The sequence below is a fragment of the Pelophylax lessonae genome, assembly GCF_965119305.1.
Source record: "Pelophylax lessonae genome assembly, chromosome: 5".
Classification (NCBI taxonomy): domain Eukaryota; kingdom Metazoa; phylum Chordata; class Amphibia; order Anura; family Ranidae; genus Pelophylax; species Pelophylax lessonae.
In genome coordinates this window covers 52,507,975-52,529,242 of record NC_138772.1, presented here as the reverse complement: position 1 = coordinate 52,529,242, position 21,268 = coordinate 52,507,975, and the positions used below count along the sequence as shown (strand labels likewise).

Here is a 21,268-nt window from a genome sequence, read left to right as displayed (position 1 = left end):
GTTATGCTGACATGCTGCTATGCTTATATGCCGATACGCTGAGATCTCCCTGTATGCAAGTAAGAGGCTTTTAACATATGTAATAAAGTTCACTGGTTTGACGGTATTACACTATGGTTTGCCTTACTTTTGTATTCTTTGGGGGACCATGATCTTCTGAGTGGCAAGAGGAATAAGGAGCCCATTTGAAAGGTGGATATCTGAGTCCTTACTGCCTTGTGTTGTATCCAGAGGCCGGTCCGTGGTTACCATTATGTGCTGTGTTTACACAGCCCTCAGGTGAGAGGCTGCTACTACTGGTGGAGGATATACACTGAGTGTGAGCACTTTTGTTTAGTTTACAGCACTGTGCAATTTGGGTTTTTTAAGCCTGGATGGACTTTCTCTTGTTTACAGAAGATTTTATATATATTTATATTTATATTCATTTATATATTTATATATTTATGAATTTATATATGGACTTTTATGAATTTTATGAATATTTATTGATTTTATATCCTTATTGAGATTGTAGCGCTGCACCATATTTTACTGTATTTTATATCTGGTGTTGTTTTTTGTACCTGGGTGTTCAGCAGCTTGACTATTTTTTATGCTTGCGCCGATATAATTTTTTCTATTTTAGTCCATATATCATATGTGCCTTATAACGGATTCCATCAATAAGACATCCCACCGTGCAGTGCTAGCAAATAAGCAAAAGTGCTAGTGCAAGAAATAGATAATGAAGTGCTGGAGCTCGCCTTCACCTGTACACACAGGCCGCTCACCTTATAATCTGACCCCTGTGTTACCAGTGGGCCAGACAAAGCAGTTCCCTTCTAGAGATATACTAAAAGCGGAATGTTGCTCTTGGACAACTCAAGACAAAGGCTCTTCTGATGCTTCATAAATCTACAGTACTGTTCAATGCTAGGTACAAAAGATCAAATAAGGTGATGCTTCTAGAAGAACGTGCAGTCTCTTTATGTGCTCAGTAATAATTCTATAACCTGGTTGTTGACATAAATAATGACGAAAGATCATCTTAATTAAAAGCATCATCGTTCACTTTTGCCTAGAATAGTACAATCTTCAGATACAGCCTTGGCAAGTTTACTTTCATTAATACAATTCTTGGATACTAGCCATGTTTATGAAGTCTTTGCCCAAAGTTTAGGGAGCTCCATGAAAAATGGAAAACACTTCTTGGCCAACACTAAAGGAATGCTGGACACAGAACAATATTTGAGTGGCCATACATGTGTTGGACTTTTAAAGCAGTGGTCTCCAAACTGCTGCTTTGATAGCGTTTATCTGTCCCTTCGGGGGAACTGTTCCTCCCACTGATATGAGACACTATTTTGCCAACTTACATCAACAATGGGGCACTATTCCTCCCAATTATACCAACAATGGGGCACTATTCCTCCCAATTATACCAACAATGGGGCACTACTCCTCCCAATTATACCAACAAAGGGGCACTACTCCTCCCAATTATACCAACAATGGGGGACTATTCCTCCCAATTATACCAACAATGGGGCACTACTCCTCCCAATTATAACAACAAAGGGGCACTACTCCTCCCAATTATACCAACAATGGGGCACTATTCCTCCCAATTATACCAATAATGGGGCACTATTCCTCCCAATTATACCAACAATGGGGCACTATTCCTCCCAATTATACCAACAATGGGGCACTATTCCTCCCAATTTACCAGCAATGGGGCACTTTTTTCCCCTAATACCAAATGTGATAAAGATTACTCCCGCTGAATACAGGAAAATTTCCACTCCTGCTGTCCACAGTCCAGCCCCCCCTAAAGTCTGAAGGGCAATAGACTGGCCCTTTGTTTAGAAAGTTTAGAGACCCCTGTTATAAAGGATTGAGTGAAAACTTACTAAGATTTTGACTAACGAAATTATGACCTCAAGACTTTATATACAAAATCTTTTGCTGACAAATACATATAGGGGATTGGTTACATAGCCTTAAGCAGAACTAAAGACAACACTTTTTTAATTCATTTTGGATAGAGCAAGGGAGGAGTATTACCTCTGTCATGTTTTTTCACCATCTGTGTCCAGTCAAGAAGATTTCCCTTCACTTCCTGTCTGATAGCCACAACAGGACGTTTTTACCCCCCACCCCATCCAACAGTAAGTGTAAATGAGGCCTTAAAAATTCACCCTCACCTTCTGTCCTGCCGACAACAGATTCATTGGATGTGAGTGAAAATGGGCAACTAGGACATAAGCTGGCCACACACTGGTAAATTTCTTCTACCAGATTCCTCCATTCTTCCTAAACAGCGTGGATGGATGAGTCCCCCTGCTGGGCTATTATATTCTGCGTCAGGTGACATAATCTTTTTATTTTTACACAGTGTGTACTTGTGATTTGCCATTTTTATATAATTAAGCATGATAAAGTCCTTCTGATTTCCTTTCAGCTGCCCTGTTCCTAGCTATCCACGTGTAAAGTAAAACCAAGCTATTGAAATCTTTCAGTCATACTGGTTTCCCTAATAGGACTGCTGATAATGGTGTTTTTGACTGGAGAATGGGTTACGGGGACAAATATAATAAATGTGCAGCGCATCAATACAAGATCATAAATTATCTGATGAATAATTATCCACAAATACAACCAAAAAGTTTTTGTTTATTAATAAAACACAACATCAAACGTGGCGAAACCTCACAAATTGCTGTGCATAATCAATTTTGCTGAGAAAATGTCCACAAACCCAAATAATAAAAACAATATAAAAAAAAACAGTCAACTTTAAAAACAGACCCTCTGAAGAAGTCCCCTTTAAGGGACGCAACGCGTTAGTGCAGAGTGATCAAATTAAGTCATCACACATGGCCTCACATGGTGTATTCCTTTGAGCAGTAGCTTGCTTGTATACCAAGCAACAAAGTGTTACTAAACCCACAACAGTAAAATCAGTCTGTATATGCAGTAAAGCATGCTTGTTATACTCACTGTGGAACCTAAGGGGTTAATCCTCTGCATTGTGTAAAAAGGCTGTTTGATCCTGTCTTCTCTGATCCTCCCCTTCTTCCACTGTCCTCAATCTATCTCCCGATAGTATTTGGAGTCACTCTGCTCATGCTCAGTTTGGTGTGTATAGCTAGAGAGTTGTATTTTTTTCTTGGGATCAACACAGGGCCAATCAGCACTGTCCAGACAGAGGATCAGGGGTCCTGCAGTCTGATAGAACAATCAGGGGAAACTCCTCCTACAAGCTTTAACCAGGCACTGATAGATGTCACAAGACTGCTATATACTGCTGATGAGAAAAGGTATTTAGCAGTTTATATTTACTAAAATGATTGCATTTCCATGTTCTGTATACTGTGGGAGAACAGATATAGTGAATGCAGGCTCCTGGGATTAGCAACACTTTAAGGAAATAGATCCAGTTGTTGCTTTAATTAGGGATAGACCGATATGGTTTTTTCAGGGCCAATACCGATATTTTGGTCACAACGTATCGGTATCGGCCGATATGGGCCGATATTTTGTACATTTAAAGTTTTGAAAAATAAAGACAATTTTTGACACAAATCTGGTACTGAACATGTTAATTTTTGTTTAATGCTTAATGGCTAGTTTGCTGACACCCTGTGGTAGGTGGCTGGCTGGCTGGCACCTTGTGGTGGGTGGCTGGCTGGCTCCCTGTGGTGGGTGGCTGGCTTGCTGGCACCCTGTGGTGGATGGCTGGCTGGCACCCTGTGGTTGGTGGCTGGCTGTCTGGCACCCTGTGGTGGGTGGCTGGCTGGCTGGCACCCTGTGGTGGGTGGCTGGCTGGCACTCTGTGGTAGGTAGCTGGCACAGGGGCTGTGGGTGGCTGGCTGGTACAAGGCCTGTGGGCAGCTGGCTGGTACAGTGCCTGTGGCTGGCTGGTACAGGACCTGTGGGTGGCTGGCTGTCTGACACCCTTTTCTGTGGGTGGCTGACTGTCTGGCACTCTGTGGAGGGTGGCTGGCTGGCACCCTGTGGTGGGTGGGTGGCTGGCACAGGGGCTGTAGGTGACTGGCTGGTACAGGGCCTGTGGGTGGCTGGTTGGTACAGTGCCTGTGGCTGGCTGGCTGGTACAGAGCCTGAGGGTGGCTGGCTGGTACAGGGCCTGTGGGTGGCTGGTTGGCTCACTGGTTACAGTGCCTGTGGCTGGCTGGTACAGGGCCTGTGGATGTGGGTGGCTGTGATACACTCCCACGAGACTGGTCCCGACTCCAGACGAGGCTGTCCAAGGTGAGGGAGGTGGCCTAAGAAGGCAGAATGACATCACAAAAATATCGGCAATATCGGCCATTTCCGGGGCCGATACCGATATATCAGGGAAAGAGCATATCAGCCCTCGATATATCGGCCTTGCCATTGCCGATAATCGGTCTATTCCTAGTTTTAATTAATACTGCCAGCTTGCAAACAGGTCATATGTGAATATGTCAATGGGATTCATGTACTAAAACTGGAGAGTGCAAAATCCTGCTGTCAATGGTAACTCTTAGACGTACATCTCAAGGATCAGAACATTCAGGGCTGTTTGAGATGATTACAGCCACACACACCTACACAGGTTGAACTGGATGGACTATTGTCTTTATTCAACCTCACCTACTATGTAACTATGTAACCAATCAGCTTCCAACTTCAGCTTGTTCACTTGAGCTTTGACAATAAAACCTGGAAGCGGATTGGTTTCTATGCAGAGCTGCACCATATTTTGCACTCTCCAGTTTTAGTAAAACAACCTCATAGTGTTTTAAGAAGAACAAAGGGATGGTTTACAAAGAGCACTAGATGTGGTGCTATTACTTTGAGGAATTCCCACTGCAAGTTGAAGTGGAGTTGAAGGGCATGTGTATAACCCAACTGGGGAGGATTCCTTTTGGTATATCTAATCAATAAAATGTATGAATTTGTTTTATCAGTGCCTATAAAGTCCATGTTGTTCTAGTTTCTCTATATCTGTGGAAGTGGATGCTCTGTAAGGGGAGTTCATACCCATTTTGCCTCCTAATATAATTTAAGATTACAATTAAGGTGATCAGACTCACAGCCATGAGTGTGGTATTTGGCGGAGGTTCACATTTGAGCTTTTTTCCAGAAGTCTTTATTTAAAGAGCATTTTTCAAAAGGATGTTACATGGCATGATCACTTTCAAGAGTGGACCGTTTTTTGATTATTTAGATTTTTTTTAATCTTTAGACATTTTCACAGTAACACTGATTTAGCACACCAATTTGGGAGGTTGTCATTGCATGTTTGGTGTTGATTTTTTTTTTTTTTTGTTCCAAAAGTTTGGTGTTGATTTTTATGAAAAAATGTTTTTGGTTGTATTTGTGGATAATTATTTATCACAGAATGTATGATCTTTTACTGAAGCACTGCACATTTATTATGCTTGTTTATTCTAATATTTGGGCTGTGGGTCCTACATAGTTGTGTGACAGCTAGCTTACATATTTTTTTTAGTATTTTTTCATATTTTGGGTTATGGGAACATATTGGCCAATTCATTGGGAGCATTTAATCTCCTCTCTATTCACTAAAGAAATACACTTTTGTTGCCTTCTCTTTCCCCATCAGAAAACTACCCTATCACTTCCTTCCTTTGTGACGCTTGGTCACTGCAACATCAAGTGAGAGCTAAAGCACTATTAAACCCAAAAATGAATTATATTGCAGCTTACCAATACTTAAATATGGCGGCTGCACTTGTTTTTTTTTTTTTTTTTTTTTTTTAGACCTTTTTTCCTTTATTATCACCTGGTGATTCAGCCAGTAAGTCAGTTATTTTTTAACTTTCTTCAACAGACCAATCTATCCCGACAAATGCAGCCACCACTTCTAATGATCAGTAAGCTGAAACATTTTACATCTTTGCTTTTGGGTTTATTGGCACTGTAATTTTCTCCCTAGTACAAAATGAAGAAGAAAAAAAAAAGGTTTGCATGCCGATATGCTGTCTAAACATATTCCATGCATTTGTAAAGTACAAATGGAAAATTGTATTAAATACTTACAGTAATTTTTCTTTCATGAGACCAATCAGTGGCAGCAAACATATGATAGAGCTCCGCATCTATCTCCACCCACAGGACCAGTGTAAATCTATAAAAAGAAAAGAGACCCACCCATTCTCCATAAGGATGCAAACATCAAAGGGAGGGTCTGTATACTGCCATGGGTTGGCATCAGGAAAGGAAACTTACAATAAGTATTTGATACAATTTCCATTTTCCTGACACCAACATGGCAGCTTACATATGATATCTAAAGAGCTGAACAAGGAGGGCTAAAATGTAAAATTCAACTTTATTTTATTGGACAAAGAAGCCTGAATCGCATTTCTGCCACAGATCACCGACATGAGAGTCACTGGATCTTCCCAGCAGTGCCTGTGGAAGGTGTACTTTGATGACCAGCTTGCCATTTTGCAGATGGTCTCCACAGGCATTTTAGGACATAGAGATGGATCTCACTGAATGAGCCTTTACCTTTTCCGGAGGCTCTTTGTATGCTCTCTGGATGATCTTGACAATCCAGGACAACAAAGTCCCAGCTGTAGCCCCTTCGACTGATGGAAACACAAAGCCTCCCAGAGGGTCTAAACTAGGAAGAGGCTTGAAGGTAAGCGTTTTAGACCCTTTGATCACCCAGCATGTGTAGGCTAGGTTCTGCCTTTGCTGCAATGGTTGTAAGTATCCCTTCATTTGTGAGAAACAGAAACCTCCTTGGGGACAGAGTGCTCGAGGGGCCTTAGCCCCAATTCATCTGGAAGGAATAAGATGTAGGACTCTGCAGTCTCAAGTGCTTACAGTTCAGATACTTGGTCTCCTGAAGTTATTGCCATAAAAACACTGCTCTGTTGATGTGAACAAAGCCCAGGCGAGGACATCCAAGACCAGTGTAAAGTCCCACTGGGAAAAAATATTCTTCCTCAGAGACTGCCCTCATGAACCATTTCACTAGCTGCTCACACACCCATTTTTTCTTGGATAAAGCTAAAATGTCTGATATTTGAACCTTTATAAAAATTGAGGTTGAGTCCCAGATTTAGACCCCCTGCCTACCAATATGAATCTCACAGATCTCTATCAACTCCTCAGTCCTCACCTTGTTGGTTTGTAAGATCTCCATTCCACTGCTGCCACCTTCACTGAACTGATACCTTAATTTCACCACTCAGTGGGAAGAAGGGCAGGCAGATGGGAAGTATATTCTGACTTTGGAGACATGCCTTAGGGTCATCCCATTCTTGGCCTGGTTAATTGCCCTAATGAATGGCTGTACCTTAGTGATGCTCAAACCCTGCTTAGCCTCTTTGAGGAGGACCTTATTCTACCAGGGGTAAACAGCTTGGATAAATGCACCCTCTGAGTTGGAAATAAAAATGGCTGTAATAAGCTTGGGACCTCCTTGGTTACAGAGGCCTAAATGTGATGCCCTGCTCTCCTGCTCTGACCTGCGAGGCTGTTTCCTTGACATTGTGCCCGGAGATGGCTGGCATAAGTAGCTGGAGAACTCAAAGACTCATAAACTACTTGCCCGAGGAGGGTTGTGACTTGCTGGAGTTTTTTGCACTTAGAAAGGTCTCAGAGGCAATTTTCACAGACATGTTAGACTAGCCCTTCCTACCCTTTGTTCGCTGTTAGCACTCTGGGAATGTGGACTGGTTTTACAGTCCAGACATGCTATAACAAAGATGGTGGCTAGACAAAGTTTGCCACACAGCATGCGTGGAAGCCGCTGCCACCCCCCGGGAAACGAAATCAGCCCAAAATTCAGACTGAATTGCTTGCATGCACATTGGTCCCAGGGGAAGAAAACAAAAATAAGCTGGAAACCAAAAACAAAATTGTAAAATAACCCCCGCAAAATGATAGATGATAGGGCCAAAAGAAAGTACAGGCAGAATGAGAGAAACGAAAGGGATAGCACCACCCTAGGGCAGAAAGGAAACTGCAGAACTAACTCCAGCACCAAGACACTGATCAACTGTGTGAGGTTATAACGTTTCTGGTTAGAAAACTCCTCAGCCACAAAAGACAACCAGAAGTGGTTCCCCACCTTGTTGGTACGTTTAGAAACCTAAGATGTGGGACATAGCCCAGATGGACTCCCATTTAGTCGGTAGGTAAGGGACATATTGTAGCATCACGATCTTGTGTGGGTGTAGATCTTTGAAGACAAAAAAGAGAATGGGGCAGGTCTCTCATTCCTTTCATAGATTTGCACTGGTCTTGTGGGTTAAGATAGGTGTGGAGCTCTATCATATGTATGCTGCCAAGCATATGTCAGTAAAGTTTTTTTTAGTGTATTTGCATTTTCATTTATTAAGCTTTCAAATTCTCTTGGAGACGTAGCCAATTCCTTCTATGGAGATCTTTTGTGTAAAATGTGAGATCTTGCAAGATTTACTGAATTTTGAGGATCTTAGGGAAAAGGTTTTTTTTTTCTTTTCCCAGATATGGCAGCACCACATTTCATTTAGTACATGTGCAATATCTGGCACTGACATCACTGGTAGGCTGGCACAGAAAACATGGAAGAAGAAGTTGGCCACCGAAGACTGGAAGAAGGGAAGCAATCACTATGGAGTGTATAAATTTTGCAATACTAATTTAATTAACTCCTTTATGACCACTTAACACATATGTGCGGCAACAAAAGGGTGGGCATCCACATGCTGCACATATGTGTTGATGGGCAGATATACGGAGCTGTAAAAAACAACCCTTGGTCCCAGCTAATGATTGGTAACTGATGGGACTGGCTCCTGATCCTCTGACCCCTTTTTAAAGCGGAACTAAACCCAAAGTAGGCAGGGAGGGGTTAATGGTGGCAGTTTCATAGGGGGGTGTGAGGTCCACTCTATGGGATGGGGTGGTGCAAATATCCTGGCATTCCTTCTTTTGGGAGGATTGGGAGGGGGATACACTTTTAAAGCACTAGCCTGACCTGTATCAACATCCATATGTTAAACTTTATATATTTTCTTAATTTGGATAACAGTCCCCTCCACACACACCTTTAACTCACCTTCAGTTTCTCATTAGTAAAGGTGATGCACATCGTATAGTTGGACCATGTCCGATTGCTTTCAGGGTGCTGAAACCAATTTCCCTTTTCATCACAATATTTTGAAGCTTTCTCTGAGAAAAAAAAAAGAACCATGTAGAGAAAAAAAAATTGGGTATATAGATGATTGCATTTACAAATCTGAAATATTTTCCTTCAGTTACTTGCAAGTAAATGCTATAGTGAATAACTTACTAAAGCAATGTGTATCATAAACAATTGGCTTTTTTTTTTTTTTTTTTTTTTGCAATAAAGTATTTGTTTTTATAATTTTTTTTAATCATTTGTGTCATTTCAGTGGTGCTGATTGCCTGTTGTCTCTTTGCAACCACTGCTTGTCTACATGCACTCTGCATTGGCTGGATGGTGTCTCTCAGGGTGAGATTCCAGATGCTCACCACAGTGGAAAATTTAAGGAGTAGTAGGAAAAATTAAAAGGAGAACTGTGATGGGAGTCACTTTGGTTGGGGGGGGGGGCGCCATGGAACCCAGCTTACCTTTGAGAGGTTGAATAATCCCTTGCTTTGCTCCCTAGGCCCCTCTTATGTGTAAGTCATCCTGTGTCTATTAGGGGCACAGGGTGACCAAGAAAACGACAGACAGTTACTTAAAGGACACTGAGAATATGGTTTGGATAACTTCAAATGGGACAGTAATATTTATCAACAATATCTCTTAAGAAATATATGAAGACTATTCCTGGTTTGTTTGTTTCTGAACATGTGCATTGAAAGAGCTGGTCACATTGGTCTCTGTTCCATGTTCTTCAATGTAGGAAACAGACAGTCTGTTACTGGTGGTCTCCTGCTATTGTCTGTGTATTAAGGTGTGATGTGTTTACACTTATAATGACGTGTATTGTACTTCATGAGCTCGATGACGGCAAGTCTGCTAATTAATTAGCTCAAGTTAATTAAATCACTGTCATCTATTAGTTGCTAGTGGGAAAGTAGAATACTGTTTGTGTTGGTTGTTCCTTAGACATAATAATTATATTTCTGTACACAATTTCATCTGCATAGGATAATGTAATCAGGAACCTGACCTGGTGGTGTATATATTTTGTGTGAGTTTGTTCAATAAATGTTCCAGATCCTATACAAGCTATTCTCGGCTAGTTTTGTATGGGGGCAGCTAGAATATCTGATATCTATGTTCAAGACTGAAGGAAGCTGTATTCTGACGGAAGTCCACAAGCCCATTGTTGGTTGCGGTTCCGTTACAGGACCTAACTTCAAATATCCTGACCACCCCTCTGGACCCTGCTGCACAAAATGCCCACGATGCCTTGTGCTGACAATGTAGCGGTCTGTACACATACACTGCAATGCGCATTCATCATTATGCTCACAATAGCAAGCCTGACCGTGCTCACCAATAGGAAAAGCAGTTGTGGCTTCTTCCAGTAAGGTGTCCCAGTAGACAGAATTGCTTCCCATTGGTCAGCACAGCCACTTGACCAAGTTTGCGATTGCGAGCATTATAGTGGGTACTAACCCTGGGGCTGTGTATTGCAGTGTATGGTGTACAGACCACTACACCAGCAGCACAGGGTATCATGGCCACCAGAGTCAGGAGCAGAGCCTGGAGGGGTGGAGAGGATATATGGAGTTTGCTCACCTTTTCATTTTTCATGAAAAGGTGAACTTACCCATTGATGTATGTTGCAATGGACACTTGTAGTTTTCATCGGAAGCCCATGTGACAAGTGGATAATGTATTAACATTACTGGAAAACAGATATAGAGCAATGTCATAACAGGAAGTGCTTCCACATGGACCTTTATGGCAGGATTACCAGATATTCATTTTAATGAAGGCTTCAAAATTCAAAATATTGAAAATTATTTTTAAAACTATATTGACATGTGAAAGCTTATTGGATTTTCCTGATCAGGTGTACATATTTGTTAATGGTGGGCTACGTGAACTTTTTGCTTAACCGCTTCTGGACCGCCCCACGCATAAATACTTTGGCAGGGCGGCCTCGCAGCATGAACTCACGTACCATTACGTCTTTGCTTTCTTCGGGTCTGGGGCGCGCATGTGTGCTGCCGGCGTCTCCCTCCTGCTGTGATTTGACACAGTGGGAGCCAATCAGGGGTCCGGCGGACCCGATGTTCGCCGACACCCAGCAAATGTTTCCGAGAGAGGCAGACAGCAGTAAAAACCTGACAGGGGCTCTAATCTCTCTCCACTCTATAAAATCAAAAGAAAATGTCGCTTTATGCTTTAACCATGTATGTTCTTTAAAGCCATGCTTTATGTACCCTTGTTCGTTTTTCAAGGGCAGATTAGCGTCCCTTTCTTTACCTAGTGCTGTTTATACGGCACTGGATAAATAGCCATCGGGCAGGCGATCTACTGAGAAATCGCTGTCGTCAGATCACTGGGTACATAGGGACACTGCATGACCTGTATATTATTGTATCTAGTGCACCAATTTTTAAGCCCAGTGTTCCACCCCCTCGGTACCAGCATACTTCTTTATTTCCCGAAATATAGCAAAACATGAGATCACCTTCGGGTGTCTGCTTTCCACAAAAAGTTGCAAAGATTTGCCCTTTGCTTTATTGCTCACTTTTAGCATTTAATCTGGGCATCAGATACATACTTTTTACTCAGGCTCACTCCTAGTGTTGATACCCCTACTTACTGCATACTATTATACTTCTTGTACTGATTGCTGATATTACTATTCATATACACTTTATTTATGAGTCTGATACATAGATATGTCTCCTCTAGCCATCACTGTTGATGCCACACTATGTTGGTCTGTGCTTGTGTTTGGCCCAGTTTGTTCTGCCGGGCCCTCGTGGATCCCAGGCCCACAGCTCCCAGGATAGGCATTCCTAGCGGCAGCCAATGGATCGTGAGCATGTGATTTATTTTAACAGATTTGTAAGCATGGGCCCCTTGGTGACCCCTTAGTGTCTTGCATCAGCATAACATTATCTACTGTCTTTATTACATGCTACAAACTGTCTATTTCCTAGAAACTATGTATCACATCAACCCCTGAGGAAGTGAACGGTTGTTCACGAAACGCGTTGGGTTACCAGGATGCATATTCATACCTACCATGGATTTCTCTATGGAATAGTGAACTTGACTATGAATATGAATATAGTGTGTATAACATCGCAAATCGGTTTTATAATATGGTACCGGTCTGTGTTTATTACTAACATTGTATGTTCCAATAAACTTGCTTTTTACGTTGTATCATTGGGCATGCCGCACCTCATTCAAAGTCCCAAGGGCAAATCTTTGCAGCTTTCTATGTTATTGAGGGATGGGGGTGCATCAGGGCATATTTTATTATTGTACTTTCCACAAAAAGGCCATTTCTGGGTCTTTCATACTTTTCTGGCATTTTTATTTTAACAGAAATCAAGTGAAAGTTTTTTTGTTTTTGTTTTTCCAAAAATGGGGGCTTTTTTCCGTTTTATAGTACAACGTTAAAAAAAAAAATTGTGGTTAATAAATGCCACCAAAAGAAAGCTGTATCTGTCGGTCAAAATATGATAGCATTGAAAACTGAAAAATAGCCTTGTAATAAAAAGGGATTACTGGCCGGTACTCAAGTGGTTAATGTGCCTTTACGATGGACCGTCACCGATCATAAAAACTCTTCAGGGACCATCACTGATCATAAAAACTATTCAAGGACCGTCACCGATCATAAAAACTCTTCAGGGACCGTCACCGATCATAAAAACTCTTCACACCAAAGTTCTAGCTGAGGTCTCGGCAGCTTCACTCCACGTTGGCTTACTCAGCTGATTGAGTTAGGAAACTTTTACCAATCTGTTTCGGAGCGCTGCAAGTGTCGGCTTAATACCGGAGAAAATTATGATTTTTAGCTCCCATTTTTCATTGTAATGATCCTTACAAATAACATTTCTCTTCACCTCCAGCTATAATTAAAATGTTTATAGATTCTGCACTTTCTGTACAAGCAGAACTGTCGGTTGGGTATGAACGGCTAATATATTAGAAGACCGCCAACGGTATTGCGCTTCGCTCGGTCTTATAAAGACATTTTATCATTCTGTGTTGATGCATTCATTTTGGTTTCATTTTGAATGGGGAACGAAGATCAAATCAGGAGATTTCAGCAGAGAAGTCTTTCAGCGGTCGTGACAAATCTGAAGCGGTTTTCGGTAATTGAGATAAACACGAGTACAGGTTTTTTTTTTGGGTGTATTGTATTTTTTCAAGAAAATAAACTGCAGTATTGGTTGCAAGGATTTAGTGAGTCTAGTAATTTAATGGCAAACGAAATGATGAACTTGCAAAAGTCTTCGCGTTTCGTGAATGCCTATTGTTGGCAATGCATTACCAGGAAGGAGTCTCATTTATTTTAAAATAACATAGGGAGATGGGTATGAATGAGACAATGAATAAAGGAGGTTATGTCTCTAACACACAGCTTAATAGGCAGTTTATGGTTAATATAGATAGCATATAATCTTCGAATGTAGAAACATTGTGCACCAAACCACTTTAACTAATGTAGAAGATAAAATTTCACGTACAGTAAAGTGACTTGATCAGGACATATCACCAATTCAGGAGGTATTAAGAGTTACACCAAGAGATGCTGCCTTACAAGGTAGCCGCCAGTTATTATTTTTATACAAGATTTATATTGCGGCAACAGTTTGTGCAGCTCTTTATGAAATGGAGGGAGACAGTCAAAACTGGATTTGGACTTTGGGGGGGGGGGGGGGGGGGGGCGGGGAACTTCAAGTTTTGGGGCCCTCAGCATAGAAATTAAATTATATGACAAATAAAAAGTGAACTACAGTAAAATGAATAATAACCTGCATTTGTTTTAAAAAAATATGTTAGGTTCCAAGTTAGGTTCTTCCCACGACGCCTAAGAAAGAAGTATGGGATTTTTTTTAAAAATCATACTTACCTAGCTGGATGCAGCATTATGGGCCGATGCTCCATCTGTCCCCTGCCGACTCTAAGACTGAGGACCGAGCGATCAAATACTGCCAATCGCTCAGTTCTCACAGCCCTGTGAGCAGAGAGCTGGTGACTGTCAGTCACCGGTTCTTTGCTCTGCCCCCCACGCTTACTGGAGTGCTGGGCTGTGGAGAGGGGGCGGGAAGCATCCAGCTCAGGCTCTCAGCAGCACGCTGACAGGCTGAGCTGGGTGCAGGCCCCGGCACTTCTTTTTAGGGTGATCCTTGTGAACAACCTGGGGGTGGCCTTAAGTTTACCCAGTAGCTCTCCTTGTGGCACTTATTTGCTCACCACACCATCTGGACCCAATGTTGCTTTACACTGGGCCGCAGTATGGTTAACTAAATGGTTGCCAACCACCAGCTGGCTCCCCTGTACCATCCTACTATATGGTACACATGTTTAGCACCATTTGATAGCCTGATCTCCCTAGAATGGTCTTTCCTTCAAACATCACAGTTGGTCAATATTCTCAATTACACATTCCAGTTTTGTAAGTATGTTTGACCTGTCTGCATGTCTCACGTGTAGATAAGATGTGTTTTGTGGTATACTTTATCTATGTGTGTTATATGAGACTAATACCTTTGCATTGCATTATATTTATAGAAGAATTAATCCTGTGCTTTCCTTCCCCATGATGAAGAAATTATCCAAGATTTTTAAACATGTTAGGATGTACTATTGAACATATATCAGTATGCTCGTATACCTATGGGAACTATATATTATCTGTTCTAGACTGTTAGCACTACATTTTTTACCAGTATTGTGTCATCTTTTTATTGTCTGGAGTGACTGTCTTCACTCACTCTTTTTTTAATACTCTGTTTAATAAAAAATTTTTTTTTACTTCTTTTTACATTTGTTACTGTCTTTCTTCTTCTCAGAGGCGTAACTAGAACCTTCAGGGCCTCAGTGCAAGAAACCATGAAGGGCCCCCTTGACCCCTGGCCAGGGTCCTTCCCTTCAAGCCTGGGGCTCTTTCCACTGATCCTGGGGCCCTTTACTCTCGTTGTGGGGCCCTTTATTACGGTCCAGCAGCGGAATCCTTTCACATGTTCTGCAGTGGGCCCCCTTGCAGTGTGCCCATCTTGGGGCCTTCCCACGGTGGTGGAATGCCAGGGCTCAGTCGCAAGCGTGACCTTTGTGATCCTGGAAGTTCACCCACTGGTGTCAGCAGTTTTTATTTTTTGGTATTTTAATTGTATTATTTTTTAGCATTTTATTTTTTCTTTTACAATGTCACTGACTATGACTCTGTACATTCAGAAAAGGAAGGAGCTGGTAAATTATATATTTACTGACCCCTTCCTGGTTCTCTATTGTGCCATATCCCCTGCAACAGCGGGCAGGAGAGGGAAGGGAGCGCAGTGTGGAAGAGGCAGCACAGTGGGGGGGGGGGGGGGGAACAGGGGACAGAAGAACACGAGTGAACTGGATAGGAGGAGTGGTGGGGGCAGCATACAGAGGAACCAATCTCCTCCATTTTCCTTCTGCAGCTAAAGGAGGAAAAAGGAGGACAGTGATTTCTCTACATCCTGACCCCCCCCCCCCCGCCCCTCCAATCCAGGTGTACAGGGAGCTGCACAGGCCCCCTGGAGCATGGGGCCTGGTTGCAATTGCAACCCCTGTAGTTACGCCCCTGCTTCTTCTATGTGTATGCCCCGCTCGAACTCCAGTGGGACCTTCTGTGCTTTTGTTTGTACATTGCTTTTTTTTTGGGTGGATGTCATAGCACTATTCTAGCCTCTTTTTTCCACATTAATCTCTGTATCCAGATCCAGGCACGTAGATGGATCCCAACCATATGGTCGCAATCTTTCCCGAGCCTGGACTAGCTTTGTGACATCAGCCAACAGCAGGCTTCAGCCCGCTGTCTGCTGAAAATGGGTCACAGCCAGGAGTGTAAAACGAACTGCACTCCTGTGAGCCACAGGAGAAGCACAGCCAAACGAAATTTGGCTTTACTTCTTTGAGAAAGGAAGATCCTCTACTCTCTGTCGATTTTGTCCGCCACTGCTTTGTCATTCTGGCCAAATTCTGATCCAGGGCCACACCTGCTCTGTATTCAACTAATCACGTAATGTTGGGTAAAACTTGCTAACAAAATTTTACCCTATTGAAGGAGTGTTGGATTTATCCCTTGATCCAATCGGGGAGTGAGTTTCTTTCTCATGTTTCTCACTCCAATAAATCGATGCTGGTCATTAACTTCACTCTCAAACGATGGGTCGGGCTGTTTCCTGGAACTTTCCAACAATTTTCAAACTTTTCCTTTGTCCCACTCACTTGTCTCTTGTAAACAAGGTAATAAATTCTGCGACACTATTAAAACAAACATCTTATGAGTTGAAATGTTAAACATCTGCCAGAAGCCTTCATCTCTTCCTTTGTCTCGGTTGTTATGCATTACTGCTTTGTATCTTGACACCCACACACTTTGTTAATTTTCTTAATAATAAATCAATTTTTATAATTACTAAATTTTTTTTATAAAGGAAGTCTGGTGCCCACTCTGGTAGGGGGCCCAGGGCAATTTGGCCCTTTGCCCCATTATAAATCTGGCACTGGAGACAGTTACAGTTTCAATATAATTCAATGCAAGAGGGATCAGAGGGCCCTGCTCATTAGAGCATACAATCTAAAGAAAGTGTCAAGTGCTACAAGGTAATGACTGTTAGGGATTCACTGATGGCAAAAGTAAAAGTACAATTTATTAGTAAATGGCTGAGTTGGCTTCTCTGAAGAGCTGGGTTTTTAGGAATCATCTTATGGGGGACAGAGAAGGAGATAGTAGGGCAAACTAGAGTTAGGAACAGAAAGGCTCTGGAGATGTCCTGGAAGTAAGCACGGGAGAAGGGGACAAGTGAGCTAGACAGTAGAAGGTCTTGGGAGGAGTGAAGAGAACAGTTTGGTTGGTATTTTGAGATGAGGTTTGTGATGCAGCTGTTGGTAAAGTTGTGGATATCTTTGAAGGTTGTTGTTAGTTTTTTTAATTTAATCAGTTGGGGTAGCAGAAGCCAATGTAGGGATTGGCGAACACCTAACGGCTGGTAAGGCCAAAAGGACAGGATGCTAGCCAAGATGGATTCTCTCTAGTGCACATTGGGAAAGCCAAAAGGAAGGAAATTACAAAGACATCCCGAGCTGGTGCAGAAGGAGGATGATAATTGTACACCGCTTGATAGTAATAGTGCCCCTGCTTTAAACTGACATGTTTCAAGGTCATGGCTCTAAAACATGCAGTTTAAAGGGAAGGTATTATTACCAAAAAGTATACAATTCTTGTCCCCCTTCTGTACCAGCTCGGGATATTTTTCTTTTTGGCTCTCCCAGTGTTCACCATGAGAACCCATCTTAGCTAGCACCTTCTGCTCCTGCCGGCTACCTTGCAAGAAAGTTCCAGCATCCGTTGACGTGGCCTTATGATCCTCTGGATTTTTTGTCTTGCTGATATGTCTTGATGAAGTCACTTCATTACAAGTGCAATTTTATCTACTATATTAAAGTGGTTTTAGCTGCACTATCCAACGCACCATTTCTACTATTAGACCTGCAATGTAATTATACAGCGCTACCCCCCGTAAGGGCCACTGAATTTTTGGGGTCCCACCTTTTGCAAGCATAGCTAGGCAACAGAAATTTTCAGGTATTCACTTAGTAGTCAAAAACCAGTCCAGGGTGTTTTGTTTTAATTTATTGGGGAATGGGACAATTTTGGATGCCAAAACTGTAGTTGAATTTAACTTGAGGACTTGATACTGTCTGCTATAAAAAAAAAATCAGAAGGCTGTCCTCCTGTAGATATATGGATCAACTTGACTGGTAAAGAAACAAGTTCAACAACACTGAATGCACGTGCTTTCCTTCTGTGGAAACTACCAAGGGACCTGGCTTCTCCTTGGAATCCCCAAGCAAGAGGTGTAGGGTAGCTTTGCTGGTTCTGGATAGCCCTAAGCTATCTCCCTGAAGATACCTAGCTGGGTTTTACCCCTGGCTGCTTCTCCTCCATAGGCTCTGGGGTGCAATACTTGAAGTTACTCACTCAGTCGCTTTGTGAGATCCTGTAGCTCATTTAGTAGTGACTGCTGAACAGGCCTTCCTGCTAGACAGGTCTCAAGGACTCACAAGGTGACTCAGCCAATCCTAATTAAGACTAAAATGGTTGCTTTCTCCCTCTTCCTCTCTGGCTCTTTCCTTTTGGCTCCTTTTGCCTGGGGCAGAGCCCCCGGCACAGGGGTCCCCTCCCAGGCCACTGGACCCTGGACTCTGCTCCCACATGACCAGGCTCCAAAATACTTATGGGCTATCGCTCCACCTTCTGGGCCGTCCTCTCTCAGGATTAGAAGAAACCCCATGAATATTCAGGCATCACCCCTGCCCTTCTGCCCTCTCTTAAGCGCTATGAGCCAGGGAGACGTAGCAAAGACTCAGCCCTTGGAGGTCTGACAACCTAAATCTAAACATATTAGCCCTGGCACCTGTGGCTACAACAGGAGTCCAACTAAATTTACCAACTGTACACAGGGGGTGCTACACGTATTGTATGACTTAGGTTATCCTTTAGCTTCTCATAGAGTTGTATAGGCTGTTGGCAGTGGGGCTCTTTTTACACCCAATCATTTTACTGACCTGTTGCCAATTAATCTAATTAGTTGCAAAATGTTCTTCCAGCTCTTCCTTGTCAGTAACACTTATTTTGCCAGCTTTTTGTTGACCTGTCCCAACTTTTTTGAGACGTGTTGCTGCCATCAATTTCAACATTATCTTATTTTTTTTTCTTAACATGGTACATTCTCTCAGTATAATCTTTTGATATGATTTCTATTTTATGCTGTGAATATAATACGAATTTGTGAGATTTGCAAATCATTCTATTTTTATGTAGATTTCACACAGCGTCCCAACTCTTTTGGAATTGGGGTTGTATTGTACAGTAATAGAAGGAATATCATTATAGAATCAAGAATCGTCTAATCTTCTTTCTTTGACCAAATTATAATTAACAGCATTATTTTTCTCTTCTACATACTACTTAATCTACTGTGGAGCTGATAAGCAAATTATGTATTTAAGCAAAATAAAAAATGACATGAAAATAAATTCATCCCTCCTTCGTTCATTAAATTAAAATTTAATGAATAGCTGAAGATGTCTGAAATTGGCTTTGCTTTAATTATGACTGCAGTCCTTCATTATTATGTAGAAGAAGAAACAAGTATTATGAAGAAACTAGGGAGATTTACTTTGGATAGAAAGGCAATGCATAATATGAATTAAAGATTTTATACACCTGTTTAAAAGGTATAAAGTGATTATAAAGCTTAAGCGTTTTATTAAAATAAAATAACAAACATGTAATACTTACCTGCTCTGTACAGTGGTTTTCATCAAAGCAGCCCCGATCCTCTTCTTCTCAGGTCCCCCGCTGGCGCTCTTGGCTTCTCCCACTTCCAGTGCCCCCATAGCAAGCTGCTTGCTATGGGGGCACTGGTGTTTGCTCACTCCTGAGCCCTGCTCCAGGCGTCCATAAGACACATAGAGCCGTGATTTGGCCTCGCCCACTGCTCTTTCTCCATTGGCTCACTGGTTGTGATTGACAGCAGTGGGAGCCAATGCCAACCAATAAGGAGAGAGACTTTGGACAGCCAAGGCTCTCTTGCATATCGCTGGATCAAGAGATGGTTCAGATGAGCATTAGGGGGTCTGTGGGGGGAGCACACAGAAGGTTTTTTACATTCATGCATAGAATGAAAACCTGAAGGAAGGGTGCATTCCCTTACGTACCATAAACCATAGGTATTTAAAATATGACTTTTATTTATACCTATAAAACATTGTCTGGACTGTATACATGTACAAAAAGGGAGGGTGGGTTTATTGGTTGGCCAATAGTGTACTGATGATTGAGTGCACACAATAATAAATAATCAAGCCAAAAGAGAAGATAGATAATGAGAAAAGAGAAGACAATTACTCTCTTCTATGGAGTCTCGACTTGTACCTGTCTAGACAAGATGGTCTATAAAAATCTAGGTAGCCACACACCCATGGGTATGGCTCTCCTCTTACTCATCAAGTCTACCTAATAAATGGCACTGAAAGCTGTAAGGCTCTATCTCCCTGGTTCATATCTATCCTAATATCTTCTCTTGTAACAAAGCTATCCACTGGAGCCAGTATCTGTATATTCTCTGCCCACAAAGCTTAGTGGCTGTCTGACATTTGAAGCAGCAAATATTGCCTGCCTGGTCTGAATCTGAAGACTAGAAAAGCTGTTCAAACCTGTCTCCTAGATGTATGGCTACACACTATTAAATTGGCTGGCTACTCTTGCTCGTCAAGCCTTCCTAATATCTACTGCTCTCAAAGTAGGATGGCTCGCTAACAAATAGATCTGAAAAATGTCGTCCTGCCTAGTCTATTTATGAAGGCTAGAAAAGCTGATGCAGCCTGCCTCATCAAAAAACTAAATGCACCCTCCCCACAAACCATGCTGTACCCCAAATCATAATAGTGCTCCCAAAAAACTAAAACACAACATGTTTCGCTTAGTAAATCAGCTTTTGTCAGGAGTGAAAAATAAATGCACTAAAGTTAAAATGTCAAAAGATAAAGAAAGAAAATGGAGGGGAGCAAACTATCCCCACGTGGTTGGAGTCAAAATGGCGGCCTCCCCCTTCTTCCCTCTATTTATAGGGTTTTCCCATGTTATTTCTGCATTTGCGCCATCACGCATGTCCCATCATGACGCAAATTTGCGTCACGATGTAACATGACGTCATGACGTTGCAGCTGAATCGCGTCATAACGTAAATATATGTCCAGACACAATTTCTGTGGTGTACCTTTGGTAAAAATGGTTAGAGAAGACTGGGAATATAAAGGTGGTGTATTTAGAGATAGACATAAGAATATTAATATGTCCTTACTTAATTGTCTCTATGCCTTCTTTTATGGACTTTTAAAAAGAGGTCTCTTGGGGATTTGGGAGAATTTTTTAAGATTTCCCCAAATTGGGAGACTGTTTTCTGATTAATCCCCACCAAATGGTGATATTCCCACCAAAATTGCGTCTGGACGTATATTTACGTCATGACGCGATTCCACGGTAACGTCATGACGCAAATTTGCGCCACGATGGGACGTGTGTGATGACGCAAATATGGAAATGACATGATACAAATT

General features: G+C 42.0%; 1 protein-coding gene across 3 annotated transcripts in view; it reads right to left on the bottom strand.

The window, feature by feature from the left end:
- CALCR (calcitonin receptor) overlaps positions 1-21,268 on the bottom strand; it is a 490,211-nt gene that overhangs the window by 161,816 nt on the left and 307,127 nt on the right. For all 3 annotated transcript variants that reach the window (XR_014225284.1, XR_014225285.1, XM_082258039.1), the window contains exon 5: positions 9,056-9,168. Coding sequence is in view for 1 of the 3 variants with exons in the window: in XM_082258039.1 (XP_082114165.1) it covers positions 9,056-9,168 (113 nt within the window). In the remaining 2 variants the exon portion in view is untranslated. The remainder of the gene's footprint in view (positions 1-9,055; positions 9,169-21,268) is intronic.